General features: G+C 33.2%; 1 protein-coding gene and 1 pseudogene across 1 annotated transcript; both read left to right on the top strand.

Moving 5' to 3' along the window:
- The first annotated feature begins 590 nt into the window (after positions 1–590).
- Positions 591–13,477, top strand: LOC132557668 (receptor-type tyrosine-protein phosphatase mu-like). Its single transcript, XM_060222187.1, has 24 exons — positions 591–627; positions 865–963; positions 1,329–1,409; positions 1,766–1,855; positions 2,727–2,822; positions 3,336–3,467; positions 3,600–3,705; positions 4,872–5,038; positions 5,215–5,384; positions 5,770–5,857; positions 6,118–6,194; positions 6,499–6,535; positions 7,211–7,308; positions 7,819–7,947; positions 8,132–8,277; positions 8,658–8,793; positions 10,025–10,174; positions 10,558–10,657; positions 10,918–10,991; positions 11,167–11,292; positions 11,747–11,860; positions 12,240–12,397; positions 12,988–13,123; positions 13,409–13,477. The coding sequence occupies exons 1-24, from the start codon at positions 591–593 to the stop codon at positions 13,475–13,477; spliced, it is 2,616 nt and encodes an 871-aa protein (XP_060078170.1).
- Positions 13,478–17,262: 3,785 nt separating this feature from the next.
- Positions 17,263–19,035, top strand: LOC132557667 (NXPE family member 2-like; annotated as a pseudogene).
- The last annotated feature ends 1,174 nt before the right edge of the window (positions 19,036–20,209 follow it).

Raw genomic sequence — 20,209 nt, 5'->3', positions numbered from 1 at the left:
CTACGTACAGAAAAAACGATTTGGTGGCTACCAAGTTTACTTATCAAATACAACAAAGTGGAGAGAGGGTCGGCGTTGCCATATCGACACAACTGCTGCACGTGATGATATTAATCTGACACCTAATATCAACTGTACAGGAACCAGTAGATACTTAACTATATATACTGATCGTACAATGACAAAAGCCTATAATTGGTATTCCTTATATGCTTTGCTTGAGCTATGTGAGGTCGAAGTATATGGTATGTTAAACATTTCACTTATATTTCTTTCCAATATATCGGTTAGTTGATAGTGCTAAATGTGTTAAAAATGTCAAAAAATATTTAAAAAAATAATGTGATTGTAATAAACATTGTTTAAATGTTGTCTCCGGTATATTTTTGTGAAATGGAATAACTTTCATAATTTGTTGTGAAATCGACGGTGTCTTTGTTATATCTGTGATTTTATAGCTCATTAGATTTTATTCTACTTATCATCGACAAATCGTCCATATCAAATTATCAATGACAAAAATTCAAGGTTGTCCGTTGGGAAAATACGGCAATGGTAATTGTCTTTCGACCTGCAACACATCCTGCGTCATGGAGTTGTGTAATCCGACGACTGGCCAATGTAAATGTAAGTATACTTGATGATGTATTTGTGGTAGTAAATGTTCAACCGTGTTTTCATTTGGAAGTATCAGTAATGAAATACCCTATAAAATATGCCATGTGCATTTGTTATTTAACATCGTGATAACGTCGACTACACAATTTGAGACAAAAACATATGTACTTGTTTATAGTTATGTCGATTGCAGTCACCTCTGAAGAGAATACTGTGAACAAAAATAATATACCGTGTATTTTTCAGACTGTGAAAACGGATTTTATAAGGATGGTGTTACCTGCAGACGTTGCCCTGCTAATTGTCTGAATGGTACATGTAACGTCATGTCAGGTGTTTGCCAGGGTAGGTCACAAACATTGGACGGTCAGTGAAGGACTGAGAAACGGATTATCTTATCCTAAACCTATATTGTATGACTACTCGAATCCTCTCGAGTAAACATATACGTGTTGGTTGAAACTGATCACATGTTTTTATTCAGTTCACACTGACATGTATCTTACAGGATTAATTTGTGTTTCAATGGCGTATGTAATTTATATAATGAAGATCATGAAAATGAAACTGAAGAATTTGCAATCTTTATATTGAGTATCTATGCGAATATCGAGTAGTTACAAATGATATTACTTCAACAACATTACTTCATTTGAAATGTTAAAACCACAATTGGACAATTCAAATAATCGTTTCCTAATTCTTTAAAGCCTGTGAAGATGGCTCCTATGGACCATTCTGCAAGTCTTGCTCTAGTGGATGTGTTAATCCCGTCTGTGATAAGAAATACGGTAATTGCAGTCGTAAGTATTGTGCTATTTGTCACTATTTAATTGATTTCGTTTTATTCTTAAAACAATTATGATATCAATTTTCAAAAAATCGTCTTTCTACTCAAACCAGTCGTTTATATCATTATAATTCATCAAATAACACGTAATGCAGAATCATGAAGATTCCGAATTGAATATTAGTTAACATCTTTCCTTGAATGCTTTGTGAATTCATGTGTCATAATGAATCCTGAGAATAATAGACGTTGTAACGTTGCTTAATGAAAACATCGATATTCCTTTTTCTAACAGAATTTTTATCATATTTTTTTTCCTTTTCTACATCTAAAGTGTTTTTATTATTCTTGATACAGAATGTGTGTCTGGATACTACGATGCCAGGTGTGATAAAAAGTGTCCATCTAATTGTTTGACATGTGTACAGACCAGTGGCCAATGCACGGGTTTGTTGAGCATTTAACATAAAAAATCCTCTTTTTGCAACAAATCTCTAGCAAATTTGCCATAGTCGTAAAATATGTAGCGATTTATGTATCTTTCAGGAAAATAACTAATTTACTACTCCACAATTACATAATCTTATTTTTTGGACAAGAAATTATAAAGATTTTGAACTCGTTTTTATTTTATGTTTATATCAAATCTATACTGATTCATTCTTTAGCTGATATTTAATACTCCATTCATATGATATATAGATGTATCCTGTGTAGCAGAATTCCTTGTACGTTTCCTTATGCCGCTCATTTTTTGTACATATTGATTGTTAAATATGTCAACAAAGGGGTGATATTATTCTTTCTTCTTTCGCATTTCCGTTTTATCACTCGAGATAAACGGAATTTGTAAACATAATATAGAAGGTTATATGAAAGAATCAGATAAAAGAAAAACTATCTCATATTTTAGCATGTATATCTGGATTTCATGGCACTGCCTGTAACCAGACTTGTCCTTTAAATTGCTCTGAAGTACATTGTGATAGAAACACTGGACATTGTTCAGGTACGGTATGTTAATAAGAATTACTAACACACTTTGAATAGAACAGTAAAAACAAACTTGCAAGATTAGAAAAATGACTATTGATATTTTATCTTAACTACATTTATTGCGATAAAACAAGCAGTCTACTTTCTGCTTAACGTTTAGCGGTATTTTATCAGAACAACATTTATTACAAAATATTAATCAGTCGAGTTGTTGCTTAACGTTTATTGATTTTGTCACATACATCATGTTGTTATAAAAGTAGTTAATATTTCATGTTTTTAATATACAGATAAGATGAACCTATTATACTTATTATTTTAGCTTGTGAGCCAGGTGCCTTTGGTAGCGATTGTAACCAGTCGTGTTCGAATAGTTGTGCAATTGATGGGTGCCATCAGGACAATGGTTACTGTTTAGGTAATGTCAATATTGTTACACACGTATTGTAAAGAAATACAGAGATTATCTCAAGGTGAATGTAACGCCTTTCTTCATGGTAATTTGATGTCTTTAAAAATGTACAAAAACACACAATTAAATAGCACCTTTAAAATACAAATTAAGAGTTAGACGAAGTAGAGCCAAACAATGAAGTAAACATCATTATACAGCCGTTTCGTTCTTCTAGGTCTTGTCAGTGATGATAAAGACCTGAATGTTCAAGCCAAAGAGGCAAGATGAGTAAAATAAAAAATGGTCGAAAGAAAAAACAAATTCTAGATGGAGAGGTACACTAGCCCCATAGTTGAATACATTTCGTAATTCTGTTACAATGGGTAATTTTAAAGATCAAGCACATATTATATTCTGGATCTTTAAACTTCATCCTTGATTTTGCATAGAAATATTTTAACGTCATCTTATACAGTCTTTGATTTTGCATAGAAATATTTTAACGTCATTTTATACAATATTATGATGTCAAAACAGCTTGTAAGACTGGCTACTATGGACTTGACTGTAAGGAGGAATGTGGACATTGTATTGACGACTCATGTGATATGATCAACGGTTCATGTATCTGTATGGAAGGCTGGGGAGGGAAAAGGTGTAATGTTACAGGTAAGTGTTATATACGTAATCATAAGAGTCATATGTTAGTTTCTATAAATTGGTCTAATCTTGTTTCGATTTCAACGCCACGTGTACATTGTAGCCCGCACAATTATTTTTATTTTGGGTCCTACTTTTCAGTTGTGTCCACTCCAGAAGAGGTGGACGGTGTTTATGTCGGCGCCGGAGTTGGTGGAACTGCAGTAATTGCTCTCGTCTCTGTAGCGATATTTATTATCCTTAAAAGGTAACATTCATATACAGATTAACGCTTGTCACAAATCTGTAACGGATTACGAACTGTATTAGTAATACATAAGAATATTTTGAAAACAGCGTATGATGTCAGAGTTACGCCCCTTTCGACGATGTACGCGATGTATTTGAAAGTACATCGATCGATGTCTCGATGTCATGTTTCTCACGCAGTGTATCGACTTTTAAGTATGTTTTATCCTTAACATTTTCATTCTGTGTTGTATTCGCCGATATGTCATTAGCATAGCGAATTGTTGTAGATTACTCTATACATGTACTTAAATTTACAGCGTTTAGGTCAGTAAACATATGACCGCTGGTAACTTTCAGTACTGACATTTCCGAAGGTTTGAACATCAATAGGAAGTGTTCTCGAAAATCAAAAAGAAAAATTTCACATAAAAATGAAACGGTTAAAGAAACAACTAAATATTGTCAATACGTATTTTGTTATAAAACAATCTGACAATCCAAACAGTCCTGCTGGTCGTCGTTGCCATCTTATTTTTTTCCATTCTGAGAATCAAATCAATCCGCTCATTGACTTCAAGAAACACTTGACACGTTTCTCTGTGAAATCTGAACGAGAACCGCATCACTTCTTACTAAGATATCCATGGGCAATAAACAACTTTTATTCCCAACAAACAAAAAGTAAAATACTGCAAATATCATAATTTTAGTATGAAGAAGAAGCCAGTTAGGTTTGTGAACATAACTTTTCATACGATTGTTATCAGTAATAACAAAGGGAACCATATCATTTAGATTTGAATATGAATATGCTGGTGTCATTATTTGTTTAAGCGAAAAATCTAAACGCAATTTTGGTATACAAGAATGAAGATTATGAATGTAAAAACGAACTTTAACGGGCGACATTTTGTTTATGTGCGTCTAAGTTGGATTCATATCATATGCTTATTACTCCCTGGTAACAGATAATTGGCAAAATGTCATTAATGATTCCTTTGTGACGTCATGATTGTGTAAACAATGTCTTTACTTTGCTTTAATACTTGAAGTTTAATAGTGTCTTTCAACATAATACTGATTAGTTCCATCAACTTTACTTGCATATATTGAAGGCTACAAAATCCGAAGACATACGATATATATACTTCATAGTATAAGCTTGCGTTTTGTTATATTTAGGAAAATATCACCAACGACTGCAACCGACTCCTCCCATTGCAGTAACAAAACGTCCGACAATTTAGAAACGAATCCGGACAAGCAAGAAAGGGGCTCATTTGATGAGCCAGCAAAGGATAGAAGTGCTAAGGGTGAGCTTCTGTTAGATTTCCGTGTCAGCCATGAAGGTATGAAGTTAATATAAGCCATGGATACTTACATGATATATGTGTAATTTCTCATTAACAATAACAACAAATGTAAAGCGTATCTTCTGGCAGAAACAATATATTGTTCAATTTGAACTATTACCATGGTAACATTCTAATATAGGATTACTTAAGTAAAATGTTTACATTTGTAGTAACTGAAGACGAATGTGAACTAGTGTATATGAACTTGCGTGACATTAGACTGGACGAGGAAGTGGTGTACAGTAATAGTCACGTGTCGCTCGTCCCTGTCAATGAATTGAGGACAATAATTGATTCCAAGATGGCTAATGACTCAGAAGCTTTTCAGGAGGAGTTTAAGGTACATACATAATACTAAATGTGCAAAGATCAACTGATTTTATTATTCAAATTTTTAAAAATTGAAACAAGAAAAACGAAAATTAGTCAACATATTTACATTTTGAGGTTAAGCGCCCATATCTGTATGCTATGAAAAAAAACCTCTTGATATTAAATTCTTACATTATACATACATGTAAATCAGATATAATTAATTAGTATCAAAAAGCGTCCTTTGACAATGATTAATTGAATATTGATGGAAAATTAAACACACAACGGACTAGTGTATAACATTTTTTTTACTATTGTGCCACATAATTCCCTTACAGGCATATTGTATAAGCGTAATAACAATGTTGCACTGATTAAAAAATATCAATATTCATTATCCCATTTTGTAGACATTTCAGATGGGAGCCATCCATCCTCATGAGGAAGGTAAAAAGGCAGTAAACAGGAACAAGAACAGATTTAAGACTACATTTCCATGTAAGATTTCTTTATTGCTATCTTCAAATCATAATCTGTATAATAGCACCTATTTGCACTTAAAATTGTATTGAAGATATACATTTTAAATCTTAGGGCCTTTCCTACCGTTAACAATGTATGTACGATGTATGTGTAGGATATATCTCCCCCACCCCCACCACACCGCCATTTTTTTGACAGTAAGCACTCTCCTGGAACATTGGTACTTGTATTACGTTTATACTGCATTTTTTAAACTACGAGACTATTATTTTCAGATGACCACTCGAGAGTTATATTGGAAAGAAGCAACAACGACACGGATACTACATATATCAATGCTAATTACATTGATGTACGCACATCGGTGACTTCAATATCGATTTGGTCAAATACTTATATTAATTATGTTTGGATACAATACTTATAGTTATGTGTAAGGAACAATATTAATACTAGATGGAATATAAGTACAGAATCGTAGACAAGAACATATATTAATGAACAGTATCTGTATGAGAGATACTATGAAACGTTCTGATTCTAAATTTTTTATCGTTTGATAACATATTTATGCAGGCAATATGATATGATAAATATCAAACACAATGTAATTATGGAACGTGTCTTCTTAGTCCTTACACTGTTTTTAATTGCAGAGTATTGACACGAATAAAGTCTACATTGCTAGTCAAGGTAATGGACTCACTGATGTAATAGTAATGCGTGCACAAGACGTTTTAATGATTCTTTGACCTTGTTTAGATTTCATCATATCATATTCATGTAAGCTGATGACACCAATAATTCCTTATCATTTTTTTCATTGCCTGTTTTGTTCAATATTGTTTATCTATTAAATCAGTCATTTCTTTCACGTAAATATTATGCTGTATCTATACTTGTTAGCACACTAACAAGGATACCCACAGGTATATTTCTACCAAATTGTTAGCTTTGATTAAACATTTCTTAAACGTCTACAAAAACATAGACATGTACTTGGTCTAAATGTTTTTACGTGTGTTTATCATCATATTTTCTTGTATTTAAATAATCTTCAAAAGAAGGAATAACACTTGATATAGAATCGAGATTTGTTGAAATAAAGTGACAAGGTTTAATTTATAGAGTATTCAACTTTAGCTATATAAGTTAGCAGAGCAACTAGTCCGTTTACATAAATTATTTATGTGTCAAATCAATATATAATTTATGAAAATATATATTTTAACAATATATTTATATATTTTGCCAACAACAGAGATTTGTCATGGAATGCGTTACATTTTTCCTAGATTATCATTGTTGAAACTTGTAAATGCAAAAAAAAAATCATGTAATAAAGAGTTGTTTATCACTTCACTTTAGGACCGAAACCGAACACTTTGGACGATTTTTGGAGGATGGTGTGGCATGTTAACTCTGGGAAGATTGTTATGCTGACGAATCTGATAGAGGGAACTAAGGTACAACTACTCATGTCGAGTATTGTATAATATATAACATCTGATATATCAATACTACACTGAACAGATCAGTAAATTCAAAATTATCAGGAAGTTAAAATGGAAATTTAAATACACTCTTTTCCCTTTAAATCTCTCTCACTTAGAAGTCTTATTTCACAGATTTTGCTATGAACCTATCTGATTTCCGTCACTTCATAGGAAGTATCATCAGCACAGTGAACAATCTAATAAAAATTCAATGTATCATGTAGAGTAAATTTTGCTAGAATATCAAACATCCACAAACCAGACACCGATGAAAAGCGATAATGTTTCTTGTGAAGTCCAGGCAGAATACATGTATACATTATCTAGCATCAATAAGCTTGACACTACATCTATAAGTGTAATAATTGGATGCAATGTTTGCAAACCGCGTTAGTTTGTAGAGGAAAATTAATTTTATATTTTATCTTATTCCTTGGTCAAACTACATGTAATACATCATCGATCATACTGCAATCCTAGATAAAATGTCATCAGTATTGGCCAGAAGAAGGCGAACAACTCAACACAGACACCTTTGAGCTGAAACTGGATAGGGAGAGGATATACGCATTTTATGTCCTCCGTGATATCTCCATCGTCAACAGGAAGGTATTCGGGAATGACGCTTTAGCTCTTCCATAAACTTTCATAAACTATCATAAAAATCGTGCTTATATTATGTAAAGGAAAAGATATCGCGCGGTAGTTCGCATGTGCATTGTATCTAGCGTTCTCAAAGCATAATAAACATCGTATTCATTGCTAACGAAATACAGTAAATCACATTTTCCAGACCAAAGAGGAACGTCAGGTTCACCAGTTCCATTTTACCACCTGGCCGGACCATGGGACTCCGGACACACTGGAACTCGTGCTGTTCCATCGTCGTGTGACTTTATATGAAGCACAGCTACCGGGGCAGATGGTCGTTCACTGCAGGTATGCCGTTATCAATATGACTATCTGTCTGTACCTTACAAGAGGTATCAAAATCGGGCATTTGTTTTCAGTTTCAGTTGATTGCACATTGTTAAAATGGGCTTAGTACAGCATTAACGTATCGCAATATGGATATGATCTATATAGACAACTTTTCTTTAAAGAGGGATGTATAAGATTTTGTCCTGTGTGTCAACAAACTTCTCATCTGTAGCCATTGTGGTTACCGAAGATCTGATCAACATGTCACTCTTGTCTAACTGTACCATTAGAATGATTATGTTTATCTAAAAAGCTAGGTATTGGTCTAATATCAAGGAAGTTGTTTTGTAACAGGTAATGAACCTAATACAAACTTACCTATTTGATGTCCATTGAAGTGCTGGTATCGGCAGAACTGGAACTTTTATTGCATTGGACGCACTTCTCGCTTCTGGCAGGGATACTGGGCATGTCGATATTCCGAGTTATATCAGAATCATGAGAAAGGATAGAATGAATATGATCCAGACTTATGTAAGTATAAATGCAATCCATTGTAACCTTGTATCATCTTACTTGGATCTGATTCGGATTACTAACTTCTATTACCATTCTATGATGACATTTACACCATTAAGCAGGAACATGACCTGTAAAAGTATATCTCATTACTGTTTTGATTTCTGAATCATTAACATGTCTGTAAGGGATGTAAAAAGTAATCTCCGATACCAAATATGTTGTGTGTTTCCAATATACTGAATGGTGATTCTTTCATATTAACGATGGAATGAGGTGTATTATTCAGCATTCAGAATAACACGGGACTGAATTGGAAAAATACGTTATAATTCAGAAATAGTTTGGGTGTGTGATGCAACGACTGTGCCAGTAAAACAGTTAAAGCACTCTATACATTCGTATGTATATTTTTGAAAGGTACCGCAATGCACTTGGGAAAAGTTTGACGTTGTTAGTATGTAAAAAAAACTTTGAAAAAAAAAAAACGTGATTTGAAAATGTTTGGTAATGGAGTGCGCACAGACTGCTTTTTTTAAACTTTCTATCCAATATTTCTCATGTTGATAAAAAGAAAGACAATAGCAGCATATCAACATAATTTTATTTATCATTAATTTCTTTATCACACACGAACTGCAATGGAATTTATGTTTAGTAAATATTTGTCATCGGGTACTGCCAGATAGTTTATGTATGCACACGTGTCCCTTTAAGAGCTGAAGGTGAATCAACATAAGAGTAGTTTAATGTCAAAATGGTTAATTACAATAATAACATTATATGGCATTATCACTTAATTGGCCTGTTATCCAGTGAGATCGTCCATATAATGTTAGTACATATGTGATTTCATTGTTTGCACCAAATAGAAAATAACTGTGATGTCAAAACATGGACAATTGCTTAAGGTAATAAATTGAAAATTGGCATGACAAAATTGGCTGCCTCCATTTTTTTTCTTCAAATTTTATCCTCAAAACATGTTAAAACAACTTTTCAGAGTCAGATAAAATTACATTTGATTTGCTTTAAATTCATATGAGGTTTTCTTATATGAAAAAAAAGTCTCTTAGTTTTGATTTTATTTTTAGTTTATATAGAAAATATGAATATGAAATTGAAACTCACTTCAATTTTTTTTTTTTTTTTTTTTTTTTTGTTAATTTCACATTTAAAATGTCATAAATGTGCATACACTAGAGATATGATAATCCTAAAATCAGTGCGATTCCGTTTATTTTAGGAACAATACATTGCCTTACATGAGATTCTTGTGGAAGGATTCAACTTGCAAGACACGTACATTTCTCGATGGAAATTCCGTGCTGTTCTGGAAAGTTTAACCTCGGATAGCAGACCAGCTAATTTTACCAAACTTAACAAAGAATTTGAGGTACAACCACATACTAACTTCCTGTTCTGCCAACATAAACCATATCGTCTAATGCATATCACATGATATATTTTGAAATGTGAAGTTTCCAAAACCATAAATCGTGTCTCAGCTAAAGTTAATGCCAAGGATGTATTTCTATTTCAAAAAGGGTTCAATTAATCACGTAATTGCATTAGTCATATAATAGGTTTATATCTAATTTAACAAGGTGCAAACTTACTTAAAAAAAGAAAGAAATATTTTCAGATAATTCAGATTCACCATAACCAACGAAATAAGCTGTGACGGTTTGGATTAATTTACATTAGACATACTATGACACTTCAAACAATCACACAGATAACCTGACTTTAGTGGAAAATGTTCCTTTACTGTTACAGAAACTGCAAAACTTTAATCCAAACTACACCTCTAGCAGCTTCACGTCTGCATTGTTGAGAGAAAATGAAGATAAGAACAGGGATTTTGATATCCTTGCTGGTATTACAGAATCTTGGTGATGTGTAAATCTACTAATCATATGTTAATGTTGATATTTACATATGTTTCTAGTCTAAATGTTTCACTATGTGGAGTTCAAAGTTTTATTCGGGCATAACATTAGATAAGTATTTAATAGTTCCGGGTTCATTATCAAAATACATATTTTTTTTATCTAGTAAAAAGACATAATTTTTAATTCATATACACAACTAGTTTTTTATATTTCGAGATTTTCATTTTATTTCTTTTTGTTTAAGTGGACAAATTTAGAGCATTTCTGCAATCACAACAACCAAATAGAGCAGATTACATCAATGCCGTCATAATACAGGTAATTATCAAGATTTCATTTGTCATGGATAATCAAAATTATTAATGCCTCGTAAACAAATAATGTCTACACCTTTATCCATAGGGTTTGCCTTATAACATTCCAGAATAGAATTTCCGTCATAATTAAGTATATAATAGTATACATTAAGAGCCCGATACTTTCTTCATATCAGTCCCACACGTCAAGATTCGGCTACCTGATGACGCAGTTTCCTTTGAAGGACACGGTGGATGATTTCTGGACGATGGTATTTGATTACAGTTGTGATAATATCGTCGTTATAGGCACACTGCCAGACGTAAGTAGAAAGTTCATCGATGGAACGGAATCATTGACCATCTCTTGAATGTATATCTTCGCATAAGAACAAAATAGTGGACACATCCATTAAAAAGTTGCATCTTAATTGCGCAGTTATCAAATATATTTGTCTTCCTCAGAAAACACACTGAAATCCTATACATACTACAAAACACTTCAAAGAAGTAAGCAAAATATGAATAATAAGAAAATAAAAAACGAAGCAAAACCTAACCAAAATAAAGTAAGTTGAATTGCTGACTGTAAGTTGGAGTAAATCGGAAAAAGCTGATATTTCCTATATTGGTTTCGAAAATTCGTAATGTCGATAGAAGATATATCTTCCAATTTGTTACCAATTATGACTTCATATAAATATAACTGTTCGCAGAATTCTATTAGTATATTTTTGCTGTCTATTTCCTATAAATGTACTTTATTGTTTACATTAGGATCAATGGCTTCCTGACAAGCAATTGTCAGTCGGAGGATTTGTGGTACAAAAGCTGAAAGAACGGTCCACAAACTATGACATTGTCATTGCTGATTATCAAGTAGCAAACAAGGTTATTACAGGATAGATACTTTGTTTAGCGAATAGATATTTTCTTATGACAAGCTGATAAAGCCACAGCGGCCATCTATTCAGTTTAAATAATGAGGTGATGCATCTCCTCTTCTAGATTTTGACGTTTCTTTTGACCACATCGAAATTTTCTCATTGCTGCCTTAACTTCACAGACGAGTCCTAAAAGGACGAAACAGCTATATGATGCAGTTAAGTTTATTGTTTGCCTCTACTGTTTCAAACTAAATTAGTATCAAAAGTTTTTTTTCACTCTGGAGTCTTTTTTCAAAATCTTCCCAATAATTTAATTCCGATGTGATGTGTATGGTCTGTTGTTAGTCTTTTTCTAGTGTGTCTAATATATTCTACCTTAACAGTTGTCTACACGTCAGAAAACAGTCCAGATTTTCTTCATGAATCAGTGGTCGTCCGATTCTTTGCTGCCTTCCTCCAGCTCACCTTTACTATTACTCCTGGAACAGCTGGACAGCAGGCGTCGGTCAGATAATACAAAACCTGTGGTCGTTATGTGCCGGTTAGTGAAAGCATTACACGCGTGTTGTCCTATTTGAACGTATCTAATTGGTTAGTATAACGATGCTGTTATTTCGGATAGTTTGTTGTTGTTTTATTTAACCATTAAACTTGTGTTATTCTAGCTACACGTGTTGGTCAGCAAGCCATCACATACTGGATGATGCTCGTAAATTCTTACTGTTTTATATACCCTGTGTTCGTATGAGAACGTGACATGTCTAACTTGCAGTGACATAATTTACATTGAGGGTAAAGCAGAAGACGGGTACTCTTCCTGAATACCTGGTCTAATTCTTCTCATACTTTTCCATGAATCACCGTATGAATCTTTTTCGTTGCATATTTTCCCTAGTTTTATGGAATAAGAGTTTGGAGTATTACTCTATTCACATGTTTTCACATTTTTACTTGTTTTATTTAGACGGCTAGTAAAGAATGACATTGGTTTTATCCTACACTGCAGTTATAGAATGTTAACGTGTAAATGTATTAACCTTAACATGTTCAGATGATGATATAATACAACAAATCGAAAACTGTTCTATGACTAAATATTACAAGTAGTGTATTTCCTCCATAATTCTACAGGAATGGCTGCACGCAAAGTGGTTTGTTTTGTTGTATATCAAACGTCCGTGATCAGATGAAGATGGATGATGGGGTGGATGTATTTCAGACGGCACGACAGTTGAAACAACGGCGCCCAGAAGCCTTAATTGACATGGTAACCATGTTTACTCTTAAATCATTGTGATGTTTGTCGCCAAAAACTTCGTGATTTCTATTCTCATCAATTCACATGTGCATGTACCATTCATGAAATATACTATGTATAAATTGGGTATATTTAGCATAAGCAATCGGTTATTAATTAAGGACGTACAAGTAGTTGAAATTATTCCACCACTTAACTTCATTTTTATCAACTGCAGAGACCATACGTTTGCTATGATGTTTTTTGTTCTGACGATTCCTATCTTTACAGTTTTATATTTTTTTTATACTTCAGAAACAATACGAATACTGCTATAATGTCCTGGGACAATACTTGAATTCTACTGATGTGTATATTAACTGAAGTGTTATAACTACAAACACTACCAGGGATTTCATCGACAACACAAGCTGACGAGAAAGAAATAGGTGTGAAAATGGATGATATCGTGAATATCAAAATGATGATGTGCTTAATTTCCGCATTTCCTTGTATTTTGCATAATTCTGATGGAACATTGATTATAATCACAAAATATCAACACACAACAATTTGGATTCTTTGATGTTAATATAGGTAATCTTAATTTTCATTGCTCACTAGTGCAGTGCCTACGTTCAGGACTTATTTATCAACATTGGTGTGCAATTATATTTTACATCATACCAAATACATGGCTGTGTTATGAATTCGTGAATTAAGATGACTTAGAAGCATACTGGTGATATAATTATGCCTCAGCGAGTCATATTACGTCTACAAACAATAATATGATTATTCAATTCAAATGTGATCACATGTAGATTTCAGTGCTTCATAACACGCCAACGAAACAAGGATTTCACGGCTGTACAATACACATGTGACATGGCGCAGGGACTTCATAGTTATATCATATTCTTACCACATTTTATAACCTCAAGAGTGAAATATCCCATCCTCCATCCAGACATATGAAAAAGCATTTTTCTTTTATTTCTCATTCTGAAATATTGAAAAATAATAGTACTACCAAGGACGCCGTAAATACACGAATATCATACTTTTTATGATGCAATAAATCGAATAGTTGACATAGAAAAATGTATTTTCCGTACTTAGCTTTGGCAAACATAGCACATGGCACTAGAAAAATAAAACAGAATATAAATAGTCATCGCTAATAACTCGTTATACTGGGTATGCGATACAAGAACAGCGATCATGCTTTTATTGTCCCGGACAGACCAGTATTACACAGGTAGAAATGAGAGTAATATGTAACCCAACGCAGGTCTCAGTGTCTCACATAACGTCAAACAAGATTCACAATTACCCAAGTGAAGAAAAATGTATTTAATGGATTTAAGTAGTGTAATGTAGTATATTACAAGGGAATGTTGTTCATTACTTGAAAACACCAGAAACTTAATGGTTACATTTCCTTGCATAGCAGGCCACAAACAGATTTATTTATGTTTTAATTACTGATGTATTGTGAGCAAACAGTCGATCTGTATCTGATACAACGTACATCATTGGATATCCCAGCTAGCAAAACACGGATACCTTTATACATTAAATATATCAGTATATAAATACTTATAACCGATTAGCTTGTAATAATAATCGAGAAAATCGTCTTAGTTAACTCGGGCCTAGATGATGTTCTTTCACATTCCACATTTTTATATTATCTATGTTATTTGGAAAATTGATTTAGATCAATACAAAGTAGAAGAAATATACTTCATTGTCGCCTTTAAAGGTTATATTTTGTACATTGTATTTTAATCCGACAAAATGCGGTCAAAGCATGTGGTGTGTTCCACCAGGCGTGTAGTTAAGTATTGTCAGTCAATTAACGTTATAATTACGCGTAGCACTGACTGGTAGATGGTTCACAGATAACGGTTTTTGTTTTAAACCTAATCTGAGGTGCTCCGGTAAAATATAAAGCATGTGATAGTTGTATGTAAAGACTGTATAGCTCTTTCAGAGGAGCATAAATATAAAACGTTGCCCACATGTTTTCTATTGTGGTACTAAAATAAGCACAGTGAATCCTTTTCCTAGACTGATCTTTGAACCTGAAAGGATATGTTTACACAATTACGTGAGTATGAATCTTTGAATTTTCGTTTTGCTGACATTGATAACATTAAAACAATTGGCATTAATATTGACAAACCTATTGTTTCAATATCACTGCTTCATTTTAACTTGTAAGCATAGTAAAACATTTAAATCAACCTGAACTAGTTTTAATTTGATCTGTTACCACTTTATTTACCAAATGTCGGAAATAAATACAACATATACGATATTTTGACAATTGCTTTCTTTTGAAAAATGCTGTTTGTTTAGCCTCATTAAATGTGGTGTGGAGGACAATTATGGGGTTAGTTTGGTAATAAATAGTCCTTTGACGAAATCATCCAGCAATGTCAAGGTCGGGAATAAGGACACGTTTTTGAAACATGAATCAGTATATATTTCTATAGAGAGAAATAAAAGTAGATGTCAGTTTATGTGTTATTTACATAATCTACTGCAAAACATTCTTTGAATTCGCTAATCTTTAAACCACATCATGGAATGTACACTATAACATGATAAATACATTTAAAGTAATGTAAACAAACGAAAATATTTTGTTTATATCGGGGATTCATTTCGTAGACATTTTTTCCCAGTGGACCTTAATTTACTGTAATCTGCCTTCTTCGTTTAATCATCCGAGTAGTGACAAGGTTCAAAGTATACACACGTAATTGATGTTCTTTGAAATAATCAGATACAGAAAAATTGCGAAATAGTTAAAATCATTTTTAAGTGAATCTCTCAATCTGCAGTAGGAATTACTTCGATTCTATTCTGGGTTTCTGAGTCGACTCTAAGGTTTCAAGGTTTACAAGTTCTTTAAGATCTAAACATAATTCATTATTTTGTTCTAAGGCTAAGTGTAATTCACTTGTATGTTTTTTATACGATTTCATTAAGCTTTCTACACACGATTTTCATGTTAAATGTATTTTCAGCATCATGAAACCACGAAAAAGAATTCATAAAACTAGAGGCAAATCAAACTCATTAAACAACTCTCAGATAACCAAATGTATGTCAGGGAAGAACATGTGTTTGGCACTATTCGTAACCTTCTTCACTACTACATTTGCTACTCTTGTGAGGTAAGTACAGATTTCTATTAAAATGCTTCTTATTTCTAATTGTCTTTCACGAGTTATTACATTAAGATTATAAATGAGTGCTTTCTGAAAATATATTCTATAGATACTTCTTAAGCTGACTCTAATTCAATATTTTCCATAAATTTCATTTAAATGTCTACTATACCAAATAAGAAAGCAGTAGCAGTTTAACACTATGGTTTTTATTCTATGTATATATATATATAGTATCTGCTTGTAAGTTAAATTTTAATACAGAAAACATAGTCAGTCTGTTTTACATTTTGGAAATACACAGTTAATTCATACCATCTGCAACGTAGTTTAAAATATTATGAAAAAATTGGTAACACAATGCACTATTCCATAGTATCAGTGAGAATATGCCGGGCAATGTATACAGAATCAAGGAATCCGTCGGATGGCAGACCATTTCATACCACCACAGCAAGTAAGACTAGTTCATGTATCCTCTTCCATTAAAGTAACAGTTGTCTCCCTTTACCCTGGATCCGTTTCGATGATAAACATTAGGTTAGCTCTTGTAATGTATACTGTTGTAGATATATTCAAACTTGTAATGTTCTTCCTACTAATTTATTTATTTATCTATCTTATTATCATTATTATTTTACAGGTTTATACATATGGCCAGTAACTTCCTTAAATCTTTTGAGGAACAACAACCTGTAAAAACGAAATCGGTTGCAAGAGACAAGAATATAAATAGGTTTTCTCCAGTTGTCCTGCCCGCAGCGTCCGTGGCAAGAAATATCATATCTAGATTTTCCGAATATGCGTCTTTAAAAGTTAATTTGGATAATTTGTATGAAATCGTTAACGCTTCCAATTCTCATATCAAGATAATTAATTCTGAAATATACGTTGATGATAACATAACGGTTCACATTGTCCTACGAAATGGCTTAGAAAATCGGATGATGACCGGTGGCGACTTTCTACGTATATGGATGAATGATGACCACAGTCACTCGAGTGTGGCCGGATACGTCATAGATCATATGAACGGAACATACACGGGGATTGTTAAAGCTGCATGGAAAGGTCGGGCAACTTTGAAAGTGTCTGTTGGCCATACAAAGGAACAAGTGGCGTTGTATGCCCAGTATTTCCTTAAATATGGCGCGTACAAGTATACAAACGCTACCTTCTATTCGGTTCATCCCAAAGTAACAGAATCAACCCAGTGTAGCTCCACGCCCTGGCAAGTCGGACAACGATATAGAGGCTACTGTAATTTTACGGAGAAAAACTACAATATTTCATACTACTGTGGACAGCCAAAGTATTACGACTGTAAAGACTGGAAGCAATATGGTTGGGATGACGTCATGTATCTAAGTCGTAGGGAGATTTATGTCATGCAGTAAGCTATCTTAATGTTGTACACTTATTTATAACCGTATGACAAGTATTTCACTCAATTTTTTGTTTCGTCTTTTTTTTTAATATTGCTGGTTAATTTTTATTCATATATGTAATTATATTGTCATGAATACATCCTAAATTCTTAAGTACATATTATCCAACGATTGTTAATAATTCCTGTTATAACGCTAAACACTTCAGGTACCCTATCACCGGTTCTGATGGTACAAAGGAGCATCGTACATGAACAACATATGTTAATGTACATAAGATATACAACATAAGTGAAGTTAATATGAAATCATAAATTGTATTTTAATTTCATTAATATATAAACATTGCTTTTAATTGCAGGGCGTTCTCTCACCAACTAATCGACGAAGTGCAATTACAAGTCAACGCAAGTAAGTAGTCAATAACATTTACAGTACAATTAGTATACCACTACCACAGTATGATAGGTAAAATATTGTCCGTATTCAGGTGGAATCGAATTCTAATGAAGCTTTGAATAGAAACTGTAGCTATAAACAAACATATTATATTACAGGGCAGCATGCCGTTAGACCGGTCACCTTGCCATGCCATTTATTAGAGAAGCAATACACATGGACTGCAAGTGTTCCTGTTGGATATAGACATATGGGATTATGGCACTCTACACAATGCTCAAACAACATTGCTAAACTTAAGAAGACATACATCAGCTGTTTGGCGTCTCGAAGTACAATATTCGTCGGTGATTCGACATCCAGACAATGGTTCAAACACCTAGTCAAAATCTTAGATCTAGACCTTGATAATTTAGCATTCACCAAAAACGAGTCTAGAGGTTGGCAGAAATATATCAGAGCCACATCGAAAAGGTTTGCAATTAAAATGGAGTGGATGCCACATGAGCATCCATTCGCCGGAACACCCGGCTCGTCGATATCGAACCTTCAGTCAGTGCAATGTAGACTGGACCAGATAGGTGCTAATAGGAGCGACATTGTTGTCATTAACTGGTTCCTTCACATAGCCAGATCATGTGATCATAATTCGTTTCGAGAGCATGTCCGCCAGGCCAAATTAGCCATTATTCGGTTATTAGAACGTTCGCCGAAAGTTAAAATTTTTATTAAGGGTACACACTCACATACTTACAAAAAGGAGTTTATGCCCTTGGAATACATCCGGAAGTTCGTAGAACAGGTTTTATATGAAGAATTCATTGATCTGCAGCACAAGGTTACTTACCTGGAAGGCTGGGAGCTTACAGAATCCACAGAGAACATCAATGTACACCCATCCACACACGTGGTTGATCTCGAGGTCCATAACTTTATGGCTTTTGCATGTCCAGACCTTGATTATAGTTGATACTTCATTTTCTCTTAATCATTTAAATTCGTATTTTAATTTTTTAAATGCAATAAAACCGTGATTCAGCAATATTTCGTTATATTCATGTGGAGACAATTAAACTAACTTTGTGTAATAAATCACCCAAGTTTGAACCAGTATTCCATGAGTCAAACCTTCAACAAAATAAGTACAAAAATAAGGGGGAAAACGTGTTACAATGTTATTTAGATATTTATCATCATCGTTGCCATGCTATGATAAAACGAAACGCCATTTAAGCGTGCGGTGACATTTTATTATTATCGTTTTATGACATCATGGAGTACAAAGCAAAATGTGACATGGAAAACATTCACTGAATCACGTGGTATTTAATAAAACAAAAATCTGCAATAGGAAAATGTCACACTTTTGTTTCACATTCCAAAAATAACAATTTGCGTAATTTATACAAGTAAGTACGTCATATTTCACATCATATTACATCATATGTTTATTATGAAGTAGTATTTTGTGTCTGACTTAATTGGCACGATATCGTGGGTGGGGAACACATAACCAAATATATAGTATCATATAACCTTGATAAATTTAATTCATCCCAATCAATATTATTTATTGTTTACTTTTATAATAAAATAGTTAAGATGTTAAAAAACATCTGATTCAGATGAAATCGAAATGTGTCAAAGTTAAATATTTGGCAAATTTTCAATATCCAAAATCTTTAACGATCACTTTCGGTCGTATACCATTGTACCATTAAATCTGACCGAGTTAGGTGGCCTGTACAACACTAGTTCGTTGTATACTGAAGGGGGATAAAGTGTCCTATATCTTTATAGATCAGTCACCGCCCCGCATACATAATAGTGTTTGGTATTATCAAATTAGGTCAGTGTGGTATAGTTACATTGTTTTTCATCATAAATCATAATGTCTAGGTTTGAGGAAAGAATCCACACTGTTGATTTTAACATTGAGTATTTAAGTATACTCCCATGTTTTTATCATGACTTATATTGTTCCTTGACATAATACAAATGTTTCCCTCGTAAGAGTCTATATATATTATCATTACAACCAACATGGAATCATATTTATTCATGTCTGTGCCCTTCAGTAATTCATGTATTTATTGAATAGCAAGTTTTGCCAACTTATATATCTAACCGATATTTGCAATAAA

Source organism: Ylistrum balloti, unplaced genomic scaffold (genome assembly GCF_031769215.1).
Source record: "Ylistrum balloti isolate Yb309-2 unplaced genomic scaffold, AGI_CSIRO_Ybal_v1 Utg370706, whole genome shotgun sequence".
Classification (NCBI taxonomy): Eukaryota; Metazoa; Mollusca; class Bivalvia; order Pectinida; family Pectinidae; genus Ylistrum; species Ylistrum balloti.
The sequence above is the reverse complement of the archived record's forward strand: the minus strand, read 5'-3'. Positions and strand labels throughout refer to the sequence as shown.

Excerpts from the sequence above, each read along its gene's own strand:
- LOC132557668 (XM_060222187.1), top strand. The coding sequence starts at position 591 with ATGGAGTTGTGTAATCCGACGACTGGCCAATGTAAAT. Across the intron at positions 6,195-6,498 it reads TCAATGCTAATTACATTGAT|AGTATTGACACGAATAAAGT; the intron begins GTACGCACATCG and ends TTTTAATTGCAG. Across the intron at positions 10,992-11,166 it reads TCAATGCCGTCATAATACAG|TCCCACACGTCAAGATTCGG; the intron begins GTAATTATCAAG and ends TCTTCATATCAG.